A 16,793-nucleotide genomic window follows, 5' to 3' on the forward strand; every position below is an offset into this window, starting at 1 on the left:
TCTGTTATAAATTAACTCCCCTCTGATGCCCCCAATCCCATTATTTTTCCCCTGTACACCCAGGGTTCTTGTATGAGAGCAATATCAAACCCTCCCATCACTTTGGTAAGAACAGCCGAGGCCCCCTTACTGTGTTGCAGGTTTATTTGTATCACTCTGAACATTGCTGTTAAGACCCTTCAGGACCTTGAAGGTGACCATGCCCAGCTTGTAATAGGCTTTAAACATGCTCCCCTCCAAGGTCCTGAAGGAACTTTCATTCGTGGAGTAGGCCAGTATTTGTCCTTCCTCTTCCACTTTTCTGCTCAGGAGAATCCAGTTTTCCACTCCCAGGGCAGGATTTTACTTACTGAGGCGTGTCCTAACTGTAGCCTCCTCGTCTTTTTGGCCCGGAATGAAGGCTAGGACCCTTGGTCTCTTAGGGAGTTCGTTGGCCTCGACCACAGTCAAATCCGCCCCCTCCCAAACATTTTCCAAGTTTCTAATGCTTCCTCTGAGCCATTCTTTTGTCCCTTCATTCGCGCAGGTTATCCATAGGACCCCTGCGCTGAATGAAGTCTTTTTGAATTGCAGGTTTTCGAGGCTACCAGAGGGAGTATTGTCCAATTCGCGGACAAGTCCCTCCTGGATCAGGTCTGCTTGACCCTGACTCAGGGTGACCTCAGGGTGTCGCGTGGAGTCAAGCTACTCTCCCAGTTAACTCTGGTGATTTAGGTATTCGATTAGCCTCATCCCTCTCACTGCCAGCATTTCTTTCCTCTCATAACAGTTCTCGTCATTTGATCAACTCCATTCTTTCCAAATCTTTGTCTGAAATTTCTGATGCGTATTACTTGAATGGTGAAAATTAATGGTTATCTCAAACAAAAAATACCCTTCCCGAAAATAAAAAGTGTCAGAAAGCCTGGGATTATCCAATGATCAATTTGGTTCATAATCAACTTCTTGAGTCAGCTGAACGTTTCGATATTCAAATGGCTAGACTCAAAGCTGTTATGTCCAAAGAATCTGGTGCCTGGCTGAATGCTCTTCCCATGGCTTCTTTGATGATGGCTCTTAGATGATGCATCTTTTAGGATTTCAATAGGTCTTCGGTTAGGTTCTTCAATTTGTATTAGTCATAAATGCAGATGTGGATCCACTGTAGAAGAAAATGGTTACCATGGCCTAAGTTGTAAATTCAGTTCTGGCAGATTTTCAAGACATCATTCCATTAATGATCTTATAAGAAGAGCTCTAGCCACTGCAGAGGTTCCTTCAGTTCTTGAACCTCTTGGTGTTAGTCGAGATGATGGTAATCGTCCAGACGGGATGAGTCTAAATCCTTGTAAATTTAGAAAATCTTTGGTTTGGTATTTCACCTGCGTGGATACAGTTGCAGCTTTACACCTTGCCGCTACGTCTAATTCTACTGGTGTAGCTGCTTTGCTTGCAGAAAAATCAAAATTTCGGAAACACTCCACTTTGCTAGATTCTTACTGTTTCATTCTTGTTGCTATTGAAACCTTCGATGTTTTTGGATTTCATGCTTATGAATTGTTGAAAGAAATTGGTAGAAGAATGATGAATTCCACCAATGACAACCGAGCCTATTCATTTTTGATTCAAAGAATCAGTATCGCCATTCAAAGGGGTAATGCCACATCGATATTGGGTACTCTTCCGTCTACTCAAAAATTAGATGAAATATTCCTGAACCCACAAATCAAATCAAAATCTCCTATGAACAACGCAAAATGGAGTAAGCAGATTGATCATTTCCCAATTGTCTCAGAAGATGCAGAGGAAAATAAACAAGTTCTGCAATTATCTTTCTTTCACAAATTCGAAAAAACCACCATGAGCATTTCTGATTAAATTTCAAGAAATTTGACTTTAAATTCCTCATTCCGTTTGTCCAATAATGGGAAGAATCATTACATCCATGATTACTGGAATGAAAACAGCGGTGGCGAATGTATCACCAACACCTACAACACAATTGAATCAGTGAGACATTCCTCAGTCAGAACCCTTGAGCTTAATGGGTTGAAAAATATTGGCAACACCTGTTTCATGAACAGTGCAATCCAATGTTTGTCAAATACGAGATGGTTACTGGAATATTTGGAAAAGGATGAGTACATGAAAGATATCAATACTAATAGTTCTAATACGGAGGGTGCTTTAGTCAAAACTTTCGCAGAAGTTATCAAGGAATTGTGGTCAGAAGATTCATCTGATAGAACAGTCAACACAGTCTCCTTAAAAAGTCAGATTTAGAGTTTTGCCCCTCGATTCATGGGTTATGCGCATCAAGACGCCCATGAGTTCCTTCGTTATCTTTTAGAAGGCTTACATGATGACGTTAATAGAATTATTGAGAAACCTAAACCGACCTTAACGGAGATTAACGAAAAATTGAGCGACAGCGAAAAAGCGCAAGAGTAATGGCTGATTTATTTGAGTACATATAACTCTAAGATTGTAGATAATTTAGTTGGTCGATTTAAATCCACGATGAAGTGCACAATTGTGGAGACTCATTTGTAACCTTCGAACCTTTCTGGGATTTGTCACTCCCCATACCACAAAGAACTGGTCAATTGAATTTATCACAGTGCTTGGATTTCTTCACAAGAGAGGAAATTTTGGATGGACATGAAAAACCGACGTGTTCAAGTTGCAAAGAAAGAAGAAAATGCACAAAGTCTCTATCGACCCATGAGTTTCCCCGTATTTTAGTCATTCATTTTGAAAGATTTTCTCAAACAGAAAGACTTAGAGGCAAGTTAAATGTAGCCATCGAATTTCCTCCAGATGGATTAGACATGAACAATTATACAGCAGAAAAATGTGACTCCTTGTCGTTATAATCTATATGCACTTCCGAATCACACTGGATCTACCTACAGCTGACATTATACAGCATTCTGCAGACATCCTTATACTGGCACGTGGCACGAATACAATGATTCACACGTGTCACCAATTTCACCAAAATCGCTTGTGAGTGGAGATGCATACATCCTCTTTTATGAAAAGGAGGAAACAAGTTCGCACCTTTGAGCGTTTTGAAATGTTATTTTTGTACTGTTGTTTTTAATGTTATAATGAATTAGTTATGTAAGAAAAAAATGCTTTAGGTATTGACAATAAATTGGGGTGAATTCAAAAATGTGTTTGTTTTGTAAGTATTCATCAGTCAGAATTCATAGCCTTCTAGTTTCCAAACTACTTTTATAATAAAAATAGTTTTTATTCGTCGAAAAATTAAATAACTCATGTGTTGTCTCGGATTTATTTAGTCCTTTCGATCCAACGTGAAGAAAAATCGATATATTGGATATCAAAGTGAATACTTTTTTTTGAAAGCTACGTATTCGAGTGAAAGCTTTCAATCTGAACAAATTTCTCAAGTAGAATGATCCTGTATACTTTTGCATCGTTAACTCCAGCTATATGATGAAAGTTTTCACTTCCATTTTGATGTGTGTTATCTATTCTTGAGATGATGTAGAACTTTTTTTGAAGAGTAAAAGTTTTTGGCAAATTTATAATAAATTTGAAATCCTCTGAGTGACATGATGTTATGATGGAAAAATATCATCAACTATCCGAAACCTGAAAATAATCATAATCATACCACGCGAAATAGATTCAACCCACTGATTCCCTAACGTCAATTAGCAAGTGACAGAATTAATTACTTGCGAATAAAACTTTTCAATAAACTGGTAACTAAATTTAAAGATAACAACTGGATTTATAACAAAAATTACTGAAGAATATTTTATTGAATGGATCTCTTTACGAGGTGAATGATTTCGAGTTGTCTTAAGTTAAATTGAATTCCGATTCCTTTTTCTTGTTATGACTTGTTGAAAAAAGTTATATTCACTTTCATTTTTACATATGAGTCTCTCATTGTAAATGATTCATACATGTTATGTATATTATCAATGATAATCATTAGTCAATTTCCACAAACAGAAGACTCAATTCACGAATAACAAAGATGATTTTAAATTGTGATATCCCGTCTGAACAGTCTTTGAAGTGGTAAGGTTTTGTTTCAAGACGTCACTTTTAAAATGAATATTGAATTGGAATGATTTTTTTTACAATTTTTCTGCCCGTTTTAGAGCTATCTGCTCTGGCGATACTCCTGATATTGACCATTTCCCGTATTCCCTCGACGATTTCCCATCAAAGGTGGCCATCTCAATTCTATTACGTCCTAGATGGACAGTCACTTATTTTACGAGCTGTCATATTGGCAAAGTTGGCCTCGGGCCACCCGTGCGACAGATATATCTCTATAACGTCGCCCGCTTAGATATTATTGTGACACTCTAAAAGTAATCTTCAATTTCATAAAAGCAATTTCGGCGTCTTTATTATGTTCCGGTCCGTGTTTTATCGGTTGTTAGCGTAGAACGGTGCACTCATCGCTGGTGATGTATTCGATTTCAGAAGATATAATTTTCGAAAAATTTTATTGGTAGATTGTTTTCAGGGCGTGAATGAAGTGCCTGGGATAGACGTTCGAATGTTAGTTCCAAAGACTTGCATATGAAATGTGGACAGGGTTTAAACTAATTCTAAATATTCTTTGTAGTGAAGGATCTTTACACGGTTTCAAATTTTCAACAGATTACTTGAAAAAGAAATCGAATGGAAACGTTCCAACACTTTTTTGTGTCAATTTTTGATTTTGAGCTTCGAGTAATAATCATAAACAACAGAATATATTATTCGAGTGAGAAATGATAACTACTAAAAATTGTGAATAATATATTCCTTAGGTACACTTCGTACAATGATCCATATGAAAAAACTAGTTTTGACAGTATTATAAAAAAATTACAATTATTTCAATTGAAAGAGCAGAGCTGTAGCTAGGCGGTGACGAGATGTGCCCTCGCCAAGGTGGGAGACAATGACAATTATTGCACGTGAAATACTATTCCGATGTTCACGTTCTACAGTATCTTGTAGAAACTGTTTCAAAGAGTTCGAAAAAAAATCCAAGTTAATGTGTTATACACACGAGGGTTGACTTTTATGTTTCGGGATTTGGCAGCCCTAGTGTTGCAATCTGGCAACTGACAACTCTATCGTAAAGTTGGACATTTTTGTCCAACTTTACGATAGAGTGTTGTTGTGTTGTTTACAGTAACTTAAAAGATTCATCTCGGCCCAAAAATGGAATTAAATCGTAAACTTTCGACGTGGATTAACTCAGCAACAGTGCATGGATGAACTTAATTCAATTTTTGTCGATGAAGCTCCATCAAGGACCAGTGTTTATCGATGGTATGGTATGATCAGATTAGGCATCAGTGGGACCAGCATACATTCAATATTGCATAAACATTTGAGTGTCAAAAAAATTTGTTCGCGTTGGATCCCACACAATTTGTCAATCGCTCAAAAAAAGTCTCGTGTCGATTGGTCGAAGGAAATGATCAAAATATAAGATAGCGGTGCTTCGAAACACGTCTATGACATCGTGACAGGTGATTAATCTTGAATTCCTGCGTATGAGCTCGAAAGTAAACAGCAGTTGACTGTATGGGTGTTTCAAGATGAGCCAAATCCAACAGAAGTTGTTCGCGCACGAAGCACTTCCAAGCAAATGGTCGCCTGTTTTTTCGGAAAAACTGGACATGTCGCAACCGTACTACTAGAACGACGCTGAACAGTCAATTCTGAGTGGTACACAATCATTTGTTGGCCAGTTGTCTTCCAAGAAATCAGGAAAACCAACCGCCGAAGATGGATCACTCTTCACCACGACAATGCGAGTTCTCACACATCGGCTCAAACAACTGCATTTTTGAGCACCCAAAACAACGATTTGATGAGTCATCCGCCGTATAGTACTTACTTGGCACCGAATTACTTCTTTTTATTCCCGCACGTAAAAAACAATCTAGAGGTCAACGTTTTTCGACACCTGAAGAAGCGGTTGCTGCATTCAGAATGCATATTTTGGAGATACCTCAATCAGAGTGGCAAAAGTGGGAGGTTATTTTTTATTGTGGGAGGTTATTTTTATTCAATTTTCATGTCAATCAATTATTCAGTTACATTATTTGTTTTCCGTGCGATTTACAATTCAATTCAATTACGATTTACAATTCAAATGTCTTATCATATAACCATATATTACACAATCTGTAGCCACCTAAGCTAGGCTTGTGTCGTGGCTACAGATTGACATAAGGTCATAAGGTGTGTTATATAATGTATAATAAAATAAATACAAAAAAAGAAAAAACTAAAATAGGTCGTTTGGTTACATAATACTATCCACCTCACTAGGTTAAAAACCGCAGTTAGAGAATGTTGGCTATAGTGAGAAAATATGAAGAGAGAAAGAGAGAGCAGGTAATTTAGCTTAAACATTTTCAAAGATATCCTACAATTGATCATAATGATTTCTGATGAAAACTTTCAGTTCCTTCTTTAATTTATGATAATTATTAATATTCATCAAATGGAGTGGTAGCTTATTGTATAATTTCGGGCCAAAATATATCACAAATTTCTGGTTATGAGTCAATCTACAGCGTGGTATGGTAATTGCTTGGTTGGAGGTCATTCGCGTATTATATTTATGTGAAATGCTGTTAATGGGGTTCCTACAAATCCATAATAAACATTGATGAGCGTATAATTTTCTGACTTTGAACAAACCACTTTGTTCATAAAGTAACTCTGTAGAATATCTACTATCCTTTTTCAATGCGATTTTGATCAATGTATTTTGTATAACATCAAGATTATGTAGTGATGTTTTGAATAAGCCACCCCATACTAAGATGCAGTATCTTATCATCGACTCCACCAAGGCACCGTACACCGTCAGTATGACATCTCTACTTAGGATACTTCTTAGTTGGTAAAATTTCCGAATCAGTTTGCGGAGTTTTTTCACTATGTGATCTATGTGATCATTCCAGCGTAGAAATTGGTTGATCATGACACCTAAATATCTGATAGAATTTGTTTTATATATTCGGGAACATCCACAGTTTTGGTTTTCTGTACACGTAAATTTGTGAATCTTAATGAAGTTTTCGTCAGGTTGATCTTTTTTTGTTGAAGTGAAAGTTATAAATTTAGTTTTATCTATGTTAAGACTCAATATATATCGATTTCATTCCTTCGTTTGCGTTTTCATATGTTTCATTCCAAGTTCGTCCCACAAATACTACCGCAGTATCATCGGCGTAGGATAATAGTTTTCCTTCAAAATTGCTGATATTAAAAATATTGTTTACATAAAGCAAAAATAAAATAGGGCCTAATACTGTTCCCTGAGGTACGCCCATGCTCACGTGTAGCGGATTACTATATGAATCATTAATTTTAACTATCTGAATTCTGTTAGATAAGTAATCTTTGAAAATTTCGAGAGGCATTCCTCTAACTCCAATGTCCTGTAACCGCTGAAAGAGGATATCATGATTGACGGTGTCGAATGCCTTGGCTAAGTCAAAAAATACAGAGATGCATTTTGCCTGATCCTGAAAACTATTGAACACATTATTTGCCAATTCAAAAACTGCTCCTTCAGTCGATAAATTTTCTCTGAATCCATATTGAGATTTGGAGAGGATCCCATTTATGTTACAATAATCAACTAGTCTATTTTTCAAGATATTTTCAAATATTTTAGCAAAGTTATTAATAACTGTTATTGGTTCGACAATTGGTTCAAACGCATGCAAAAGTGTATAGATCTTCATGTGGAATATTTTGAAAAACAATAAAGTGATTTTCGATGATTAATATTTATTTTTGTTCTCTAATGACGAAATATAAAAGGCAACCCTTATTACGTTTCAGTAGGCCTCAGGCCTATTATCGTTGGTGGCTAGCCGATTGGTTAGCATGAGTGATTCGTTTTACTCACATACTCATTCAGTCAACTGCTATGGGAAGGTTGGTACCAATCCAACTGTAGGATTTTGGATTTGTATTGCGTACTGTTCGAATCGTGCTAGGAATTGCACTTTAGAAAATAATACGTTGGTGATCCTCAGCTCACAGAAGTTTCGAGTATTAAGGTATGTCGTTTATAAGACGGCTTCAGCTGTTTGGGGAAAAACAGATTTACAATGTTTTGACTGAGGTTTGGCCTGTCTTTGATAACATTATCTGAATTGCTGTATAGTGAGCGCAATCCTTTTGACATGAAACAACTTTACTTTCACAAAACACCAGGATTCAACACTGAAACAAATAGAACACAGCTACAATGCAAAATATAAAACTAAAACTACAGTCATACTGAAAGTGGATACAACAATTGCTCAAAGATGCCAACGCATTCCTCAGCCCAATTTTTCATGCCGAAATATCCAATGAAATACAACATCTCAATTTATTTTAAAAAATTAAAATTTTGTCTTTTCACGAGAAATAGAAAATAATCCGTCAGATGATGGACGATTGAAACGTATATCACTGTTAATTATTATACAATGATGGTAGTACTGGTACACCTGTAAATATAGATTAGGTTACGTTCAAAGTGAGTGGGTCTACTTGATCCACCACTGAAACCCGTGAGGGTTTACTGTAGCTCACACCTATTCACACTCGACCAAATAAACCCAGGTTCGCAATGAAGCCGATTAGTTTGTATGGTGAGTGGTCTTTCAGGTCAGATGGTAAGAGTACGGCTCTGCCAAACTCTAAAAACCTGATTCCGTCCCCAGCGGGGCAGGCACAAAGTATGTGATCTGCTGTTTCATCATTTTCCAAACAGAGGCGACACATACAGTGTTCCGACAGTCCAAGTCTCTGTTTTAAAATCTGTTTAAAATCTGTTTTTCCGTTAATCAGCTGCCGCCCCCATACGAACGACAACTCTCAAGCAAGTTATTGCAAGCAATGACAACATCATTCAGGTATTTGTTTGAAGGTGGTTGACAATGTTTCGTGGTGTATTTCATCAGTTCTGAATTCCAGGGTTATCAAATCAATTTATATTATTTTACACAATGGAAGTCCGAACTGATGAAATACATCATTCAGGTACATCCTCTACTGCGATATATGGTAGTAGATGGTATATATGGATGGAGTAGATGGTATATAGATGAATCAGAAACAAAGGATCCACCCAGATCCCCGATTGGACTCCACTGACAAGGAACATATTTAATTTTTTCTGAATTCAACGTTTTGGTGTTCTTAAGAAGCATATCAGAAGGTTCAATTTTGTATTGGTAATGCTTTTACGTAAGTATATCAATGTGAAATCCAATTGAAAGTTATCAAATTGAAATTGGTTTTTGAAAATACCTTCATCGAAAATTTTGGTCATAATTGGTTATGGTTATATAATGTGAACTCAATAAGAGATCTGTTTAAATCTGTTTAAAATCTGTTTTTCCGTTAATCATCTGTCGTCCCCATACGAACGACAACTCTCAGGAGTTGAGAAACTTGTGCGAGCTGAGGACTAACGAGGTCTTACCTTTTAACGTGTGATTCCTGACACGGTTGCAGAATCATTCCAGCTTCAACCAGATAAATTCTCTCGAGAAAAATATCTGGTCGAGGCGGGAACGAACACACGACCTTCCGATCGTGAGTCGTGAGTCTGCATATGATCATTCAAATGATAGTGGCTTGTTAGAAGGCCTGTTAGACATCGTAGTTCATCCCTGCTGTAGTCCAACAAATGTTTGGTATCAGGCTTCGAAGGTTGAATAAACGTCTTGGAGTGAGCCAATCCTGGAAGATTCTGCCAGAAGTCTATAAAACTTCTTGCCATCCAGATGTTCAATCTTTGTTTGGCAAAGTCTAAAGCGATGCCAATGACAGGTTCTGGTCTGATGAAGCTGCTTGTAGCACCTTCCTTTGCAAGGGAGTCAGCAGCCTCATTGCCTTTCAGACCAGTATGGCCAGGAATCCAGACCAGATACAATTTGTTAAGTTTTCCTATCGAGGAGAGTTGTTTTTGCCAATTTGCTATCAATTTAGACGTTGTTCGGTTGCAGCCAAGAGCTTCCAACGCCGCTTGACTGTCCTGTGTATGAGGTTGGATCCATCCAATATCTCCGCACACAATTCAATAGCGTAAATTTCCGCTTGAAATACAGTCACATAGGTTCCTAGACATGTTGATATCTCTGTTTTCAAACTGCGACTGAAAACACCTGCACCAGAACCGGAAGGTGTTTTTGATCCAGTCCTCTCTACTCGGGAACACACTTTATAAGGCAGTTCGTAGGTGACAGTTGGAAGCATAAAGTCAAAGGTCATTTCCAGAATGCTGTGACTCCTGGTGTCAACCAACAGTCTGTTGCACTCTGCAGTAAATTGGTTTGTGCAATTGGCAATGTGCACAAGTCTATATGCAGTTGAAAACTATCGAAAAAGTATTGACTTTTGTATTCATTTACTTCTTACACATATCAATTCCTCAATATCTTATAACTATGGTGCGGTTCAGGCCATATCCCCCGCTGGTCAGGCCCTATCCCCCGAAGCCCCGATACATTCGGGAGGGCGCGCCAGCATTATCAACCAATGAACACTCCCCCACACCGTGGGGTAAGTGATCATTGGGTCCGAGAATCATGTGCCCCGAGCAAGCGCAGTGAGCCAAGAATGACAGCCTTCTGCATCTGTGCGGCCAAGATTTCTGCCTTAGTGCGGCAAGCCGGTTTGATTTTAAGATTCGAGAGTAGAGAGGACATCATTCCACCAAGGACTCCAATAATCAGAACAGCCATCTTGACAGTGTGATCTGAATAGAGTCTGCGGAGTTCGAAGAGAAAATCTCGATATTTTATCCGTTTTTCCTCCTCTTTTCTGACGATATTCGTCCCGCCAGGAGCTGAAAACTCCACGACAAATATCGTTTTGGTCTGGTGATCCAGAAGGACTCATCAGACTTATTAGCTTGTATGAGCCTGAGGGTGGGAAACGAATTATTATTATTATTATTATCATTATTATTGTTTAAATTAACGGAAATTTCACGATAAAATTTTCCGATAATTTCTACACTTGAAACGCCCCTAGGGAAGAGTGTTTCAGATCTAGTGTTTGGGAACAGTGATAGTTTTCTATATTTTTTCGTTGTTGAAAATCAAACCTGAGGGAACTCTAGCGTCATCCACTATAAAGGGAAAATTGTATTTTACAGAAAACTTTTATGATATTATGGTATTGATTTCTTATTCTTCTCCAAATCAAACAACTCAGCTCCGTAATTATTGATCTGCCTTATTTGGAATGCTGTCGACATCTATGCGTGGCACAAAGAGATAACAATCAAATCCTTTTCAATATATCGACGTTTACAAAAATATGTAGTTTTTATGCATACAATTCTCAAAAGTAACTCTGTTTTTAGAAGAAATTATTCATTTTTATATCATCGTCTACTTTTTTCCTAATTCCAACTAGTGGAATTATAATGCAGGATCTGGTCACTAGATGACAAAGCATTGAAATTATTATTGACTTCCACTTTGTTGGAAATTTGAATTTTCATGCAGATACCTTCTAGTTTTATGATGAACTAAGAAGTTACTACCTTCACATATAGATGTCAGGATCAAACAATGGTCATATAAGATCATATTTATGGATGGTAGAAACTAGAAACCAAGAATATTAGTTCAAGCACCGTACAGAAGTAAACAGTGTTTACTTCTATACGGTGGTTCAAGTGTTCAGTGTTGCCACTACCCTCTCACTACCCACGATCCTGGGTAGTAGTAGTAGTAGTTCTTCCTGATCATTTTCTAACAAAATTTATTTCGAATCACTACCGGCTAATCGAAATCACGATATGGTAAAAATCTTGGCATTATTTTTTATAGACACATTGAGAGTTATGACGGAAATCATGATTGCCAACAATTGAATATTAAACTCGGTCTTTACTTAACCCCTCATCAAATCTGATCATTCGCTATGATGAACTATTTTGAATTGGCGCCAATAGCTACTCGTACATTTTATACCGAATTATTTTGGCAGAAGACTATTACCTTTTTTTCATCATCACATAGTTGGGAGTATAGAAATACAGTAATTATGCGCAAGTTCTGGAGTGCTTCTAAAATAATTCGTTGCTACATGTATCAAGCTACTTATTCACTCCTTTGTGGCTTTTGAAGTTGAAATGAACAATTTTCTCGAATTGAGTTCTGAGAAGTGAAAGAGCAGGTATCGAACACTTTACATTAATCGACAAGGAACTTTAAAACTTTAAAATTTGAAAATGCTGACTTTTTGAAAATGTTGGGTCCTGGCAAAAATCAGGTAATTTCTTTGGGTAATTTGACGATTCATTATTGGCATCAGTACCAGTATCACTAGTAGGATTATCATTTAGGAGAGAAATGTTTTGGCTTTCTACTTCTCCATCTTTATACAAAAAATGTAGGAATCTTCCAAAGGAAGAAAGCAAATGACTCAAATATTCAGATCATGCAAAAAGGTAACTTTCAGACACAAACTCTACCTCTCGAAACTACTACTTTGAAACAACTACTTTTATTCCATTTGTACTTCAAACATGCCTAATGGAATTGGAACAGAAATCATTCACAGGATTTTTACACAATATATTACATGAAAAAGGTAAAATTGAGGATGATAGTCATGACGGACATTTAATATTTCGGAATTACGATGTCATGTCACGAATGAGTTGAATCTACTCATGTCATCGATGACAGTATGCAATGATATTCATTCGCTTATTTGATTTAATCCCAGCCATATGGTTATTATATTCCGTTATTAATGAATATGTATTACTGATCTTACCTAAAATATTTGAATTGATTATTTTCAACTGATTTAATAATTCAGTGCAGTTAAAATGATTAGTGTACTTTAGGAAAAAGAAAGTAGTATGAAGTTGAATTGAAGTACATACTACCTGATGAAACAACTTCTGAAGTAGGAATTCAAATTAAAATTTATGTTAAAAATGGTATGCCGGTACATTAACCTCTCTATATATTGTTTTCTTTGTGATTTTTTTCATTTCTATAACTTTATAGTCGTACAAACATTTTGAAACCAAAAGAGATACCTGAAAAAACTCCATGAACGTTAGTAATAAGAATAACGACTGATCAAAAACAAATTTCTAAATGAAAAGTTTATTATTTTGAAAAAAAAAACATGAAAATATGAAGTTGAACAACCATTGATTCAAATAACCGAGAGTAAATGATGATCACCAAGGCCAAGACTGCTTGCCAAGAATATTTCTCTGTTATCATTTCCAATAAGTTTCCAACTGACAATTTCTGATCATCAAATGGATAATTTGCGATTATAGTTCCTTATAGAATTCTTATGATGTTGAAGCTTCGATTTACAACAAACAACCGTCGGACGCTTCTTTCTTTTATTTATGAGACTAGTTCAAGTTTTTCCTATGGAAATTTCATAAGGGCAAATCATTATGTTATCGTGAATCCCCTGCTGCCTATATTGTGGCGGAGAAGTTGGGAGACAAAAGAGCTGTTTCAATTTGGGGATTTATTATTACAAATGAATACTCTTTCGTAGAAAGATCGCCTATAACACTGTCCAAATGTGTATTTTCACGAATGTATCTGGTATCTATTCCAGGCACACCTTCATTACCCTACAAAGATCTTCAAAATTAATCAGTTCAATGTTTCTTTTTTGCATTTCTTCCGGAGAACTAATTGTATATTTTCTAAGAGATATTTCTGCATTGTGTTATGTATATCACAATTACGCATTTCATTGCATTTCAATTTCTTTCTTTAATATTCAGAAAATGGGAACTAGGAAATTGAAATAGGAATTTGAAGAAGTTATGAACAGCACCAATATTTCGGGTATTGTTTACCCAATTAATTATGGTCAGGATTGGATCAAAAATAAAAGCCAAAAATTAAAAAAATCGTCAATATATTGACCATATATATATACATTGTTATCGTATAATTTCTAGATTACATAGTACATATCAACGTGGAACTGAATCTAGTTACATGAATATCATTCAATTTGTACAAAACATTTCTAAAATATCATCTAGAAAACTACTTTTGATTTTTTATTCTTGTATAAAACTCTACATCATATATTTTCGTTTCGAAATTGTTCTCATAGTATGAATACATACCAAAAATCAAGTTACCAGTTAGCATCGGCCTCTTGAAACAACTAAAGTACACATTCAGGGGATTTTTATTCTCGTTGAATAACTACATACAATTCTGTTACTTTTTTTTTCGAATAGACATTTTATTTAACTTGAGAAATTGTCGTTAATGAATTCTCGATTATCTGGTGCCCTATAACAAGTGAACGAATATTATCAACAGAAGCACGATAAATAATTATTGAAAATGTATCTTGTTGAAAGTATCCGTTGAATATTTCGTAAATACAAGTGAAATGGGGAAATGACAATGAAGGATTCTGAAGAGTCAGATTTTTCAAAACGTCATAACAAAACAATGTTCAACAGTAATTTTGAATACTCTCACCCTGTTTTTATTTGAATAGAGCATATCTGAAACTTAATCAAAATAAAACAACTTTCAGGACATAAAATATTTCCATCAACAAAATTGTACCCTTCAAAATACCTCATTGGCTACAAAAATTGCACAAATTTTGGAACTTGGTCCTAGAATATCCTTTCGCCAAAGACAATACTTCACGATATAACAACTTACCATAAAAATAACTCTATTTATACATAAATATAAATTCGTAAAGCGATTTTAAATAAAGCAGGGCATCAATATGCCGGACCAACAAAATATAAATTTGGCAAATCCAAACACTTATACTTTCTTGGTCCACATAGTTGAATCTTGTTTCTTTCATTAAGTATTTCGTCAATATTATATACACTGAGAAAAGTTACAACCAGTTAGGCCCCAAAGAATTATCTAAAATATTCACAGCATCGAACCTCTCCATATCGGAGAAAATCTGCTTGAGTTGCGTTAAGGCGTTGCTATCCCTATTTCTGGCCTCCCACAGGTCCAGGATGCAGTCCGTAGGTGAAGGTTTTGTTGCAAAGAAATTAATGTATCTGTCAACAGCCAACGCGTGCGCTAGCATCCTCCAGTCGTTACCCCTCTGCGTAGGGGGGTCCAAACATTGACACAGCTGCTTTCTTAGCTGCTTCCCCAGTCTGAAATTGAAGTCATCGCAAGTTGATACCCCTCTGTCTGTGACAATCAGGTTTTTGGTGTCTAATTTCTTGGCACTCTTTGCATATTCGACTTGGGATTTTCTGCTGTCGATTGACTTGCTGGATTCCCCTAGCTTTGGCACAAATTCGTTGTGGTTGAACTTTCCCGAGCTGGTTTTCTCAGTTAGATCAGATCCGTCATCTCTACAGCAGATGTCAAATACCTGAATGTAGTCGAAACCCTTCTGGTTCACCCTGAGCTTAAAATTGAGGTTTCTGTTGGCTTCGATATTCTCCAACGTGAAAGAACAGTGCAGGCTGTTGCTGTTAGCCTGCCATAGGTGTCTGAACGGTATCTCTTGGTAGTTTGTCGAAGGCTTGGCTCTCCATCCTTCTCCGATAGTGTCCAGAGCCAGGCAGAGGTTGCTGTTGCCGTCCTGGAAGGTGATGGTTCGCGGTTCGTCCAGGAGGTAGCCTCCCAAGCGCTTTTCCTGGCCGAAGACGGTCTCCATGGAGCTGTCGGTATCCTCAAGGACGTATACCCTCACGCTGTAGTCGCCCGAGGATTGAAAGCAAAGTTTGGGGGCGAATATCGCCAGTTTCAGTCTCTTGATGGCTCCCCCGTTCGAAGATCGGCCGACAATGACGAACCTGGCGAGGCAGTCGGTCACCAAGTAGGCCGAGGTTTTATCGAGTTGACAGAACACCGCCGTGTTTATTGTTTCCTGGCCTAGGGTGACGGCGCTTTGCCACTGCGAGTCGCTGCAGTCGCTCTGGAGCACGGAGATGGACCAGTTATTCCTGGTGACTTCCGCACAGTGGGGCACCTTCAGCACGACGGCCTTGTTGAGAGAGATGTTGGGTCCGCATGAGACCACCGGGCTGAGTTGGGTCAAGCCTTCGGCTAGTTTGGGCCTGAAGCAGTCCTCGTTGAGTATCGACAAGAATAGTTCTTGTTTCCGAGAGCGAGATAGGGCTCCTTCTGGTATCAGGAGACTGACTCCGGATTCGGGTAAGTTTAAGAAGCCTCCGACGTGGGAGAGGGTAGCGCTTGTGTAGTTGCCGTTGGTGGTGGGACTAACTGCGTAGGCTGCAGGGAGGGTGGCGATCGGTAGGGTGACGGTGTCTGTTGCTACTTCGTAGGTGGAGTCGGCTGAAAAAATAAGGATGAGTTGAATGATGAGACAAAAAATATTTTCTAGTATCAACTTTTTTGTCACTTGAGCCAGTCTGGTTTTCATACATCCATTTCAAAGTTAATCAGATATGAGAAAATGAGTGAAGGGTATACATGATTGAAAAGGAGAAGTGACCAGTCTAACAGAAGTGAAATATACCAAATTTAGTCATGATTCGAAAAACTTTTCTTTGAAACCATCAATTAACTAAGAAAGAAACATAATCTGAGACACAAACGACAAAGCTAGATATAGATGTGAATTCAGAGTTGGAATAGTAAATAGAAAGATAGAAAATGGAATAAAATATCAATATTGTGAAAGAAAATACTAAAAATAGGTAAGATTTTGAAAAAGTGATGTAGATATGTAAAATAGCAGGAAGGTGAGCAAATAACCAAGAAAATCATAATGAAAAAGTAGCTAGTGAGAAAAAATGAAAAAGCAGT

The 16,793-nt window shown here is 37.2% G+C and overlaps 1 protein-coding gene and 1 long non-coding RNA gene across 7 annotated transcripts in view; one reads left to right on the top strand and one right to left on the bottom strand.

The window, feature by feature from the left end:
- The window catches only part of LOC141486454 (uncharacterized), a 427,453-nt gene that overhangs the window by 356,865 nt on the left and 53,795 nt on the right, over positions 1-16,793 (top strand). The gene's annotated exons all lie outside the window — the stretch shown is intronic.
- The window catches only part of unc-5, a 706,638-nt gene continuing 703,751 nt past the window's right edge, over positions 13,907-16,793 (bottom strand). For all 5 annotated transcript variants that reach the window (XM_074184449.1, XM_074184448.1, XM_074184450.1 and 2 more), the window contains one exon: positions 13,907-16,319. In XM_074184449.1, coding sequence (XP_074040550.1) covers positions 14,890-16,319 — 1,430 coding nt within the window. In that variant the 3' untranslated portion in view covers positions 13,907-14,889. The remainder of the gene's footprint in view (positions 16,320-16,793) is intronic.

The sequence above is a fragment of the Leptinotarsa decemlineata genome, unplaced genomic scaffold, assembly GCF_025532065.1.
Source record: "Leptinotarsa decemlineata unplaced genomic scaffold, Ldec_3_MD MMD2_tig00026354_RagTag_RagTag, whole genome shotgun sequence".
NCBI classification, from domain to species: Eukaryota; Metazoa; Arthropoda; class Insecta; order Coleoptera; family Chrysomelidae; genus Leptinotarsa; species Leptinotarsa decemlineata.